The 13,198-nt window shown below is 40.0% G+C and overlaps 1 protein-coding gene across 4 annotated transcripts in view; it reads right to left on the bottom strand.

Annotated features, from left to right (window-relative positions):
- Positions 1-13,198, bottom strand: part of SLC16A9 (solute carrier family 16 member 9) — a 71,229-nt gene that overhangs the window by 18,524 nt on the left and 39,507 nt on the right. For 3 of the 4 annotated variants that reach the window (XM_082634910.1, XM_082634913.1, XM_082634911.1), the window contains one exon: positions 4,928-5,071. The exons of the other annotated variant lie outside the window; for it this stretch is intronic. In XM_082634910.1, coding sequence (XP_082491036.1) covers positions 4,928-5,071 — 144 coding nt within the window. The remainder of the gene's footprint in view (positions 1-4,927; positions 5,072-13,198) is intronic. 4 annotated transcript variants of the gene reach the window in all.

Genomic DNA, 13,198 nt, shown 5'->3' with positions numbered 1-13,198 from the left:
TAGTCTCATTTCATAAGAAATACAAACGGAAGCTCAGAGAGGTTGGATAATTTTCCAATGTCACAAAACTGATAATGATGGTGATGCTAGTGAATATTTATTGCTTTAACTCATCCATCCACAAAACACTAGAAGGTAGTTACTATTATTATGTTCAGTTTAAAAACTGAGAAAACAGTATGTAAGTAACATGTCTACAGTCCACGGCTGGCAAGTGAGTAAGATAAGTTTAACCCACACAGCTCAACCCCAGAGTTGGACTGTTAGTGCTTGCTCCTGCCTGTGCCATATTATCTTAAGAGACCATCTAGTTCATTCCAGACAGAGGAGAATGCTTAGAATACTGCACAGAATGGGTGCTCAATATATGTTATCATTAGACTGAATCTTTCTCATTTTTTCTAAGGAATTCATAATACAGAAGGGAGGAGTTTAGACGGTGTAATAATTTCCTGTCACTTTCTTTTCAACTGGATACTCTACTTCCAATGGCGACAGAATGGAAGTGTCATTGTTCATTAAATTCCCATTTATTTACCCTACAAATATTCCATGAGCCCTATATTCTGAGCCTACTGACAAAATAAAACCACAAAGAAGTCAACCATGATAATAAGTGTTAATAATCTCCTAGCAAGAAGTAGCTCACAGGGGCCCAATAATTACTACAGTGCGTGACTTTTTAAGTATTGAAATTAAAACTTTAAACTTTTAAAAAATTATTTTAAATTACTGGAACCTGTAAAATTATTATTGAAATTAAAATTAAATTGACTTTTTACTATTGAAATCCAACTCAACTCTTTCATTTACCTTATTTTTATTTTGCTCGACTTCACTTAGCCCTTACAAGAGCTACGTGAGGTAGGTGTCTTAGTCTGCCTTCAGAGATGAGGAGACAGTCGTTCTTGGAGACCCAGGGGCTTGCTCAAACTCACAGGACCTATGTCTCCTGACCCGAAGCCCAGGGCTCTCTCCATGAGCTGACAGCCTCCTCCTAGCCACAGGGATTAAGAACCTGTTGCCAAATCAGAGTCATATACAATCTTCAGATGTGAGCTTGTTTTCTGACCCAGATTCCATTAAGTGAAGGAAACGCCAGGATTCCAGAAGGAAGGACGTTGCAAAAAACACTATGGCAAATATATAGACAATAATACCCTGAATCTTGCCCCAAAGAGAACTACGATCACTTATTTTGGTATCATACACAAGGGACAGTGGGATGCCTTTTGAGCACTGTAGGACACAGGAAATGAACTGGCACTGTTAACTAGGGGCCTGAGGCACTTACATGGCCTACCCTTAGAGGGGGGTCACATGATGGCCAGGTAATACACGGGATCATGGCCCAGGTCTGGCTCACAGTGGGTCCACTGAGTCCATGGGCCCATCCTAGCCATTTCCCCAGTTCCTGATATTTAATTGGAGCACATGTACATAGTAGTTGGTATAACCTTCTATCTACATTGTTTTAGGCCAGTGAAGTAAAAGTTACCATAGTGGGGAAAGCCAAGTGGAAGCCCTGTAAGCCCACCACCACCACCAGCAGCCAGAAGAGTAAGTCAAGACCAATATCAAATCCTATCTCATTAACAGAAGATCATGGGTTTGTGGGGAGAAGGGACAGGGTTAGCTATTGAAAGGTTCCAACACCATAAGCCAAATCAAAATCAGTTTCACAGGTTGGTAAAGCTCTCTCCATTGCTATAGAAATTTTGAAATTTAGTTATGGGAGTTACCTAATTTTGTCTTTTTCTTTCTATATACCCTTAGATATGCTTCCAACACAATCAAATGTACATAAAATCTTAAACAATATACATTAATTTTTTTCTTTTTAAAAATTCATTTTTGGGCTTCCCTGGTGGCGCAGTGGTTGAGAGTCCGCCTGCCGATGCAGGGGACACGGGTTCGTGCCCCGATCCAGGAAGATCCCACATGCCGCAGAGCGGCTGGGCCCATGAGCCATGGCCGCTGAGCCTGCGCGTCCGGAGCCTGTGCTCCACAACGGGAGAGGCCACAGCAGTGAGAGGCCCGCGTACCGCATTAAAAAAAAATTTCATTTTTATCTATGGGGAATACAAATACTATGGTATCACTCACTTTTGGTCAATTTTTAAGTCAGTGACAACTTTGGATATGTACTCACAAAGGCTATACCTTAACCTTGAAACCATGTGAGGGAGTAAAACCCCATGAAATTTTATATGCTAAGTCCAAAGTTTTGGGGAAATGCCCAAATCATGCCAATGGCATAATGATTCAACTTTCTATGTAAAAAGGGGTTTGTCCTAAAAGGAATAATCTGATGCTCATACACAAACATTACATTTTTATTTTCATGATTTTAGACAAGAATGCAAGATGACTATTCAATGAATACCTTCAAATTCTACACCAGAGATTAACATATTTGCATATAGGTTTAAACTGTATTAAGCACTACAGGGAATAAGTAATATAAAATATCAAACATATAACCTGTTCTCAAAGAACTAACAAGTGACCTGCTTATTTAGATTATGATCTGAGTAGAATGTGGGTATGTAGTTAAATTTAAAATAAACTTTAAGAGTTCTAAAAGCACTACAAATAATTACAAATATGTTAAAGAGGTCAGGATCTGGTGTCAGACTGAATGGATTCAATCCCAAATCTCCTACCTATGTGGCTTTAGTTAGTAATTTCACTTTGCTTGAGCTTCACTTTCCCTCTCTGTAAAATGGGCTCACATGGAGACTGGATGAGATCATATAAAGCAGAGCCTAGCACACACTACCTACTGGAATATTAGCGGCTATAATTTCTATTATTTATTATTGGGGAAATATCCCCATGTGAAAAAGAGGAATATTGGTAGTCAAAAAAATTAAATTCTTTCAGGCTTGACTCAAACCAACCATCTTGCTGGAATTTGTCTCTTAAGTATTTAAACACCAAAATCCTGAGCCGCAGCGTCTGTGTCCCTGCCTGGGTTGTGTCCGGCTCAGCTGTGCTTTTCCCTTCGCTGCCACATGTAGCAATGAGATCTGCTCTGTTTCAGTCTTTTCCTTTGAAGCTTCTCCTGTTAATTAGCTGTGTCAGCGCTGGCAGGCACCTCTGCCTCCACCCTAATATGCTGTGTTCTAAGACTTTTGCCATCATTTCTGAACAAATGTAATATAGATGGTACTATGGAGCTCATGTCTAGAAAACTGGCTCTTAACATACGTTTATCAAATGTGTTGTGACTTTTCTGACACTAAAGCAAAAACATGTTGGTCAGGAATAATTCATTCTTTTTTTATTTTATTTTTTGTGGTATGCAGGCCTCTCACTGCTGTGGCCTCTCCCGTTGCGGAGCACAGGCTCCGGACGCGCAGGCTCAGTGGCCATGGCTCACGGGCCCAGCCGCTCCGCGGCATGTGGGATCTTCCCGGACCGGGGCACAAACCCGCGTCCCCTGCATCGGCAGGTGGACTCTCAACCACTGCGCCACCAGGGAAGCCCTAATTCATTCTTTATATAAAATGTTTGAAACTGTTTAGCCTTTTATCGGAATTTCACTTGGAAAATAGCAATCTTTCTACAGATTTATAACTTATGTTCCTCTGATTATAACCCAAATCATTTCTTAACCCTTTCATTACTTAAGCAAATATTCAATTACATTTTACTGTATAATAGAGTGGGCATAATATTTTTATGATCTAAAATAACATATTTCATTCTATGTGACTAATATACTTTTCTATTTGTTCAAACTGAATATGAAAAACTAGAACAACTTTTTTTTTTTTTTTTGCGGTACACGGGCCTCTCACTGCTGTGGCCTCTCCCGTTTCGGAGCACAGGCTCCGGACGCCCAGGCTCAGCGGCCATGGCTCAGGGACCCAGCTGCTCCGCGGCATGTGGGATCTTCCCAGACCAGGGCACGAACCCGTGTCCCCTGCATCAGCAGGCGGATTCTCAACCACTGCGCCACCAGGGAAGCCCAAAACGAGAACAACTTCTGCCTACACTGTATTTCAACTGTTATTCCCTCCAATTGCATATGATAACATTGGTGTATTATTAAAAAAATTCTAATTCCTAAACATTTGGACTTACATACAGGATACATTTGAAAGTGATTATTTGATTTACAAAAAAAAATTTTATTATTTAAAAGAAAAAAAATTCAGTTCTTTCAGACATTAAGAAGAAACTTTGAAAGTCGGAGTCTTTTAAAAATTCCCCACCAACAGCTCCTAGGGATCCTGAGTCTGGTGATGTTTGACACTGAATACAATGAGTACAATACATCACAAAAGCATTCCCCCCACAATTGCCAGTGCTCTCAGGCCCTGAGCCCTGTACCCTTTCCTCTTCTGTAACCAAGAGCATCATTAATCATCCCCACCGCTCAGTTTTCTTCACGCATGCCTTATCTTTAACAAAAATAATCATTATTATTATGTGCTTTAAAATCTGCTTTTTACTTCTGCTATCACCTTGTGATTGGGGCCCTGGTGACAGGTGCTGTGGAACAGCAAGGATGCTTAGAACACAAACAGTTCAACAGAGCCCTGCTTAACCGCCCAATAGGAAAGGGACCACTTCCTACATCAGTGAGAAGTGGCAGGTGTCAGTGACATCTAAGTTGCATGCTTCTCTCCCTCTTTTCCTTTTTTGTGCAAAGAGACAAGTGCTGAAATAAAAAAAACCTCCCCATGCCTTGCAAGAAAACAAAATGGGCATTGTTAAAACACATTTATCCTTTGAAGTATTTTGATTCACTGGGTGGACATTTTACTAAAACAACAATTTTTGGTGAAGTGGTTGCTGAAAGTGAATTATTCCTGAGCATTTTCACTCCTTACATTAACTGAATAAGAAACGTCACATGGGTAAAACATTTAACTCTCAAAGCTCAGTAAAGCATCACAGGGACCAAGTTTCTTACCTACAACAATGCCATAGGAAAAAAACAGAAAGTAGATATTGGGGGCAAAACTGCTCAACATGAGGCCTCCTGCCACCATGAAGCCACTGAAGATTGTCACGGCTCTTGCTCCAAAAGATGACACACACAGGCTGCACACAGGACCTAAAATCATAAATGAAACCTTCACTTATTTAACAGTAACCTCCTCTCCACATCCTATCATCCATCCGAAATTTAAAACGATTCTTTCCATCGTAAAACAACAACAGCAATAATGAGCTACTGTGTGTTCACTATGGGTTGGACACCCTGCTACTTCACCATAAACAATCTCCCTTCATTATAATCTCACTGCATTTCTGGGAGGTAGGTGCTTTTGTTATCCTCATTTTTCTGATAAGGAAATTAAAGTGTCAGAAGAGGAAGGTCACAGAGCTAAGAAATCAGGGTTCTGGAGTCAGACTTTATTACATTTTCAATGAGAGTAACAGCAGCAGCCACCCTCAGAGTAACAATTAAGAAGTAAAAACCCAGGCCATCTGGCTGTTGAGTCCATCACCTTAACCGCCACACTCTTCGGAGGATTTTGGTCTCCTGTACTTGCCATGCATCTTTTCTACCCAGAGCTCCTATCCAGCACAAGGCCAGTCATATAACTGATGATAAAAATAAACTTAATAATTGACTCAATGCTATCAATAGCTTCCTTATAAAGGGATGAAGTGAGGGTCGTTACTCCCTTCCTAGAGAAGATTTTGGCAGGTGGGGCAAATGCCTCTACCCTACCCACCCAGGCATGATTTTGTCAGTATCACTGTCTTACATACTACATATAACCTGGAATTTGGGGGAGGAAGTGCACTGCTGACTGACAGGTAAAAGGGACCATTACTTGGACCAGTTCTATGCGGAAGTGGACAACTGCTCATGTTCTGGGATTTAAGTGATAGTGAAATTCTCTCTCACTAGCACTGTACCTTGACAGTATCTACAACTACGGAGCTTAGCATATTAGGAATAAAAGGACATGAAGGGTTACTCAGCCCAGTAGTCTTATTTACATGGAAGGAAACTGAAGCTCAGGAGGGTTGTCCATGGCCATGGTTAGAAGAAAGAGCCCAACATTTAAAAGCAAAGAGAAATATCTTCATTGAATTCACAACAACCTTTCAAGGTACAAATCATTATTCTCAATTTTTAAAAAGCATGCTCACCAGAATGGCAAAAGGCAGACAACAATAAGTGTGAGCAAGGGTGTGCAGCAATCACAACTCCCATAAACCGCTAGCATAATCTCCCAAAGCGGAACACAGTGCTGTGTAACTCCGAAGTTCTACTTCTATGTACACCTACACCAAAAGTCACGGACATGAATGGTCATAGCAGAACTAGTCATAGTAGCCAGCACCCACAGATCCAGATGTTCTTCAGTAGAAGAAGGTATAAGTAGATTCTGGTGTATTCATACAATGGACTATCACATGGCCATGAGAATGAATGATCTACAGCTACACACAGTAATGCGGGTGTATCTCACAAATGTATGTGGAGTGAAAGATAGAATAAGAAAAAGTACACCTTGTGTAATTCCAATCATAAGAAGTACAAAAACAGACAAAGTTAATCTACAGTCAGAAGTCAGGAGAGTGGATCTTTGGTAGGGGGTAGGAAGCTATAACCAGAAGGAAACACAGCCCAACTTCTAGGTACTGCTCACGTCCTGTTTCTGGATGTGAATGTGCTCATTACATGGGTGTGTCTGGTTTGTAAAAACAATTCACTGAGCTACACTCTCATGATATGCACAATTTTCTGTACATATCTTAAAACATTTTAGGAAACCTCAAATGGAGAGATAGTGTCATCCATCCACAGTCTCACTGTTAGTAAGTGGTGGAGCCAGGATCTGATGATCCCAGGCCCATTCTTACCAATAACAGAGAGTCTCTTAAGCATGTATTTAAGACCAGGTTATGACCACTGAGATACCACCAGCTTTCAATGCCTAGAGCCATCCCACATTCCTCCCTGGTCATGAACTGGCCCCTGTCATTTCAAGCCCTCTTGTGTGAGCCAGTATGGGAGAGCAGACTATATATTTACATGACAGAGGGGAATATTCTACTCCAGTGTTTTAGGAGGAAAATCCATTTGAAAGACCAAACTTATCTGAGAGTTGAGCTATGTGTATACCCAACGAGAAACACTTACATGCTTCAAAAATAGAAATGATTTTAAGAGTCAAATTTCATAAACGGATGTGGACATCATAAACTCATGACCCTTCTATGTTGTTTACCAAATTGTATTGACATTGACAGTCAGTGTTTACAAATTTAACAGGCACATGGAATTGAAATAGAGATGGTTACTGGCATACTTGAAAAGCTTCAAGTTTCATCCTCGAAGCAAGACTTTAAATTTATGCTCCTTAAGGCATGTTAACTCTACAAGGAAACTCAAAGTTTGGGAAGATGGGGGTGGGGTGAAGGGTAATAATTTTCACAGCATGTACAACCAAAACCACTATTTATAAAATGTATAATATTATCATCAATTTTGTGATAAATTCTTAAATCATGTTTGCCTAATACATGATTCTTTGAATAAAATTAAGCCTAAGGAAGAAATGAGCAGAAATTCTTTGACAGATTAAAACAGCAAATTGAAAACTGGTTTTAAAAAACTTCTCACCTCACACCTGTCTGGCCTTTATCAAAAAGGTAACAAATAACAAGTGTTGATAAGGACGTGGATAAAAGGGAACCCTCATGCACTGTTGGTGGGAAGGTAAACTGGTACAGCCACAATGGAAAACAATATGGAGATTCCTCAAAAACTTAAAAGTAGAACTACCATACGATCCAGCAATTCCACTCCTGGGTATTTATCCAAAGAAAACAAAAACACTAATTCGAAAAGATATATGCATCCCTATGTTCACTGCAGCATTATATACAATAGCCAGGATATGGAACCAACTTAAGTGCCCATCAATAGATGAATGGGGGGCTTCCCTGGTGGCGCAGTGGTTGAGAGTCTGCCTGCCGATGCAGGGGACATGGGTTCGTGCCCCGGTCCGGGAAGATCCCACATGCCGCAGAGTGGCTAGGCCCGTGAGCCATGGCCACTGAGCCTGCACATCCAGAGCCTGTGCTCCGCAACGGGAGAGGCCACAACAGCGAGAGGCCCGCGTACCGCAAAAAAAAAAAAAAATAGATGAATGGATTTGGTATATATATACAATGGAATATTACTCAGCTATGAAAAAAGAATGAAATCTTGTCATTTGTGACTGGATGGACCTAGAGAATATTATACTAAGTGAAATAAGTCAGACAGAGAAAGACAAATACTGTATGATTTCACTTACATGTGTAATCTAAAAAACAAAACAAATGAAAAAACATATTTAAACAGAAACACAGTCATAGATACACAGAGTCAGAGAACAAACAGGTGGTTGCCAGAGGGGAGGGGCGTAGGGGGAGAGAGAAATAGATGAGGGAAATTAAGAGGCTAGAACTTCCAGTTACAAAATAAATGAGTCACAGGTATGAAATGTACTGTGTGGGGAATACAGTCAATAATTATGTAATATCTTAGCATGGTAACATCCTGTAATTACACTCATTGTGGTGATCATTTTAAGATGTGTAGAAATATCAAATCACTATGTTGTGTACTGGAACTAATATAGTGTTATAAGTCAGTTATACTTCAAAAACAAACAAGCCAACAAAAAAGCTCATAGAAAAAGAGATCAAATTTGTGGTAACCAGAGGTAGGGGATGGGGGAGGGAGACTTGGATGATAGTGGTCAAAAGGTATAAATTTCCAGCTATAAGATAAATAAGTACTAGTGATGAAATGGACAACATGATAAATATAATTAACACTGTTGTGTGCTATATATGAACGTTGTTAAGAGGGTAAATCCTGAGAGCTCTCATCACAAGGAAAAAAATATTTTTTTCTATCGCTTTAATGTTGTACCTATATGAAATGATGGAAGTTCACTAAACTTATTGTGGTAATCAATTCATGATGGATGTAAGGCAAATCATTATGCTGTACACCTTAAACTTATACAGCACTGTATGTCAATTATATCTCAACAAAACTAGAAGAAAAAAAAATCTCTACTTTCACACCACCCCCTGCTGCTTACTTACAGGAAAAAATCTTGATGTCAGAGGTTAAAGGCAAAGAATTTTAGAGCTGAATGGGGCCTTGGAAAGGGTCCAAAGACCTCATTTAAAAAATGATGGAACTGTAGTTCAGAAGGATCATGTGATTTGACCAAGAATCCATAGCTAATCAATGACAGGGCTACGGCCAAAGTCAGCCCAGCATTCTTCCCAATTGAGATGTATTTCCATTGGCACCTTAATGTTTTTCTAGAAATATCAGTTTAAAAAACACCTATGGGGCTTCCCTGGTGGCGCAATGGTTGAGAGTCTGCCTGCCGATGCAGGGGACGTGGGTTCGTGCCCCGGTCCGGGAAGATCCCACATGCCGTGGAGCGGCTGGGCCCGTGAGCCATGGCCGCTGAGCCTGCGCATCCGGAGCCTGTGCTCCGCAACGGGAGAGGCCACAACAGTGAGAAGCCCGCGTACCAACAAAAAACAAAACAAACAAAAAAAAACCTATGTACTTTTGTTAATATCTTACAGCCTAAATAATTTTATGAATTTACGGAAGATGAAAACATGACATTTATGTTCATTTTGGTGTTTAAAAGTTTAGAGCAAACTATTTTATTCTCATCCTCAGAACCAGGGTATTTCTAGACTCAATTTACACAGATTTAAACCACAATAGCCCCAAGCTTCATCAATAACAATTAGGGCAAAGTATAACTGGAAGTGACCACTAAGTCACATTGACAAAACTGACACATTTATGTGTTTAGCTCTTCCTAGTAACAGGCAAGTTCTCCAAGATGATAAACCATAGATTACTCCTCGGCACTGGACTAGTTTCAACTCAAGAGATTCATTAAATCAAAGGACTACTCTCAGGGGAGATTTCTTATGAGACTTCAGCTCTTTTACTTTGCAGAGGGACCTTTGGAACAAAAGTTAGTTAACTTGTAATATGAACCAGTAACTCCACTCCTTGGAATCTATAAAATTTTAGAAAAAAGGGAGGGAGGAACGTCATTACTGGGTTGCCAATTTTCCTATTTTAACAAGTAAAGACATTTTAAAATGTAATAACTGTTATCACTGCCATTTCATTAAAGAGGAAGAAGGAATATTTTAATAAGGAAATAGTGAGAAGGATACAATTTCAGACTAAAATGGAAGCCAATGAGAAAACAGTTACACACACACATACACAGACACACACTACATATCACTGCCTTTATATTCATTTTGTTTGTTTGTTTGTTTGTTTTGTAATGTATCAGTCTGGTTTTAGAGTCAGGATAATTTTAACCTTATAAACGAGTTTGGACAGTGTTCCTTTCTAGAAACCGAGAATGACCTCTGGGCAAAGGCTAGTGAAGAAACGAGGACTTCAGTCCTACAGCCACACGGAATTGAATTTTGCTAACAACCTAATGAGCCTCAGTCTCCAGATAAGGGCCAAGAACAGCTGACACCTTGATTTTGACCTTCTGAGACCCAAAGCAGCGTACCCAGCCAAGTCTGCCAGACTTCTGTCCTGGAAAACTGTTATAGAAATTATAATTTTTCCTTAGTATACAAATTTAAAGCTTACATTGCCCACTAAGCACTACTTTGGCTTAATGAAAAAAATAATATATTGTTTTCATTATCAGTCAGTTCAAAAGATTGCCTAATGTTCCTTGTGGTTTTTTCTATTTGAGGATTTTTATAAATAGGTGAAGAAATTTCCTAAAAAAAAAAAAAAAAAAGAAGATAGTTACACACACACACTACATATCACTGCCTTTATATTCATTTTGCCTTTCACAAAAAGTTTTCTTGAACTCACGGTTGTATGTGTATTGGGGTTTAGGGGCCATTATTACTATTACTACCTTCTGTCTGGGTGATTAATCTTGATTGGTTGGATGAACTGAAAATGCTAAGTAGCAGAGCTAGCAATCAGAACAGAAGACTGGTCTGAGGATGGCAGGTGGCAGGTGGGGCACTAAGACGTATACAGGGCTCTTAAAAGATATTCCACTCTCCTGCACAGTAGCCTGGCAACATCTCTGGCACAATGCTGACACGTTCCCTTAAAAAAGGTAAGAACCTATATATTAGGGAGTAACTCTATAAACCGAGGGTCCCCAACCCCTGGGCCGCAGACCAGTACTGGTCCTGAGGCCTGTTAGGAACCAGGCCGCACAGCAGGAGGTGAGCGGTGGGTGAGTGAGCAGAGCTTCATCTGCCGCTCCCCATCGCTCCCCAACGCTCGCATTATTGCATGAACCATCTCCCACCCCATGGAAAAATCATCTTCCACGAAACTGGTCCCTGGTGCCAAAAAGGTCAGGGACTGTTGCTATAAACCAAAGCGATGAATGAGGAACGAAAGGAGGATGCAGTAGGGCTTTAAAGCCCTACAACCTCTTAAATACAAAACGAAACAAAAACATAAAATCATTTGTTAATGGTCATCTGCAAATCAGACTGATTGATATTCTCAGACAAGGAGGGGAATTAAATGAAGGAAATAAAAATGAAAACTCTTGCAGAAAAAGTGTTTTGTTATGTTCAAGGGTGAATTAGAAAATGAGAAGGATGAGAAGATGTGGTACATATATACAATGGAATATTACTCAGCTGTAGAAGAGAACAAAATAATGCCATTTGCAGCGACATTGATGGACCCAGAGATTATCATACTAAGTGAAGTAAATCAGACAAAGACAAATATCATATGATATTGCTTTTCGTGGAATCTAAAAAATGGTACAAATGAACTTATTTACAAAACAGCAGGGCTTCCCTGGTGGCGCTGTGGTTGAGAGTCCGCCTGCCGATGCAGGGGACACAGGTTCGTGCCCCGGTCCGGGAAGATCCCACATGTCGCGGAGCGGCTGGGCCCGTGAGCCATGGCCGCTGAGCCTGTGCGTCTGGAGCCTGTGCTCCGCAACGGGAGAGGCCACAACAGTGAGAGGCCCGCGTACCGCAAAACAAAACAAAACAAAACAAAACAAAAACAAAAACAAAAACAAAACAGCAAGAGAGTCACAGATGTAGAAAACAAACTTATGGTTACCAAGGGGGAAAGGAGGGGAGGGATAAATTGGGAGATTGGGATTGACATGTACACACTAGTATATATAAAATAGATAACTAATAAGAACCTACTATATAGCACAGGGAACGCTACTCAGTACTCTGTAATGACCTCTATGGGAACAGAATCTAAAAAAAGAGTGGATATATGCATATGCATATGTATAACTGATTCACTTTGCTGTACAGCAGAAACTAACACAACACTGAAAATCAACTATACTCCAATAAAAATTAATTTTAAAAAAAAGAAAGAAAATGAGAAGGATGAGTTGTTCTAAGGAAGTCAGAATGACGTACACGTTAAGGGATGAAATTGTTTCCTTTAGCCCTTCAGGGTCATGTGGGAAGAAATGGAGTTAAATTTTTGGCTGGCTATGAAAATTAATGTGGAGGAAGAATACACATCTTTAAAAGTTTGCTGGTAACATAAATTTAGGTCTGCATTAGTCAAACAAAAGAGTAAGTATTTGACCATTACCATTCCTTCACTATTTACCAAGCATCCATTAGAGCAGCACTGCTGCAAACTAGAAAGATAAGGAGGCACACGTGGAATTTTAAACTTTCTACTAGCTCCATTAGATAGATAAGAAGAGGTAAAATTGATTTCAATAATAGATTTTATCTAACCAAATACATCGAAAACATCATCATTTCAACATTTCAACATGATTAAAGAGATATTTTACACTCCTTTGTTTTGTACTGAGTCTTTGAAATTCACTGTGTGTTTGTTACACTTACAACGCATCTCATCTTGAACTAGCCACATTTCACGTGCCCAATAGCCACATGTGGCTAGTGCTTACTGTACTGGACCACACAGCACTGGAGTCTCATATCATGGTAGATAAGGACACAGAGAAGAAGACGCAAAATTTCTGACCTAGACCAAAAGGCAAAACAAACACATATCAAAGCCTAAGGCCACGGGCCATAAGCACAAAAGAAAGGTTCAGATCATGTGTTTGGGGATTTCAGAAAAGGGCGATCACCATGGGCCAAAGAACTGAGCCTTGAACTGGGCTGTGAAGTATTGACAAAAGAGATGAAAATACATTCT

This window comes from Mesoplodon mirus (assembly GCF_964341445.2).
Source record: "Mesoplodon mirus genome assembly, chromosome: 2".
Classification (NCBI taxonomy): Eukaryota; Metazoa; Chordata; class Mammalia; order Artiodactyla; family Ziphiidae; genus Mesoplodon; species Mesoplodon mirus.
This window is presented reverse-complemented; position numbering and strand designations above follow the sequence as displayed.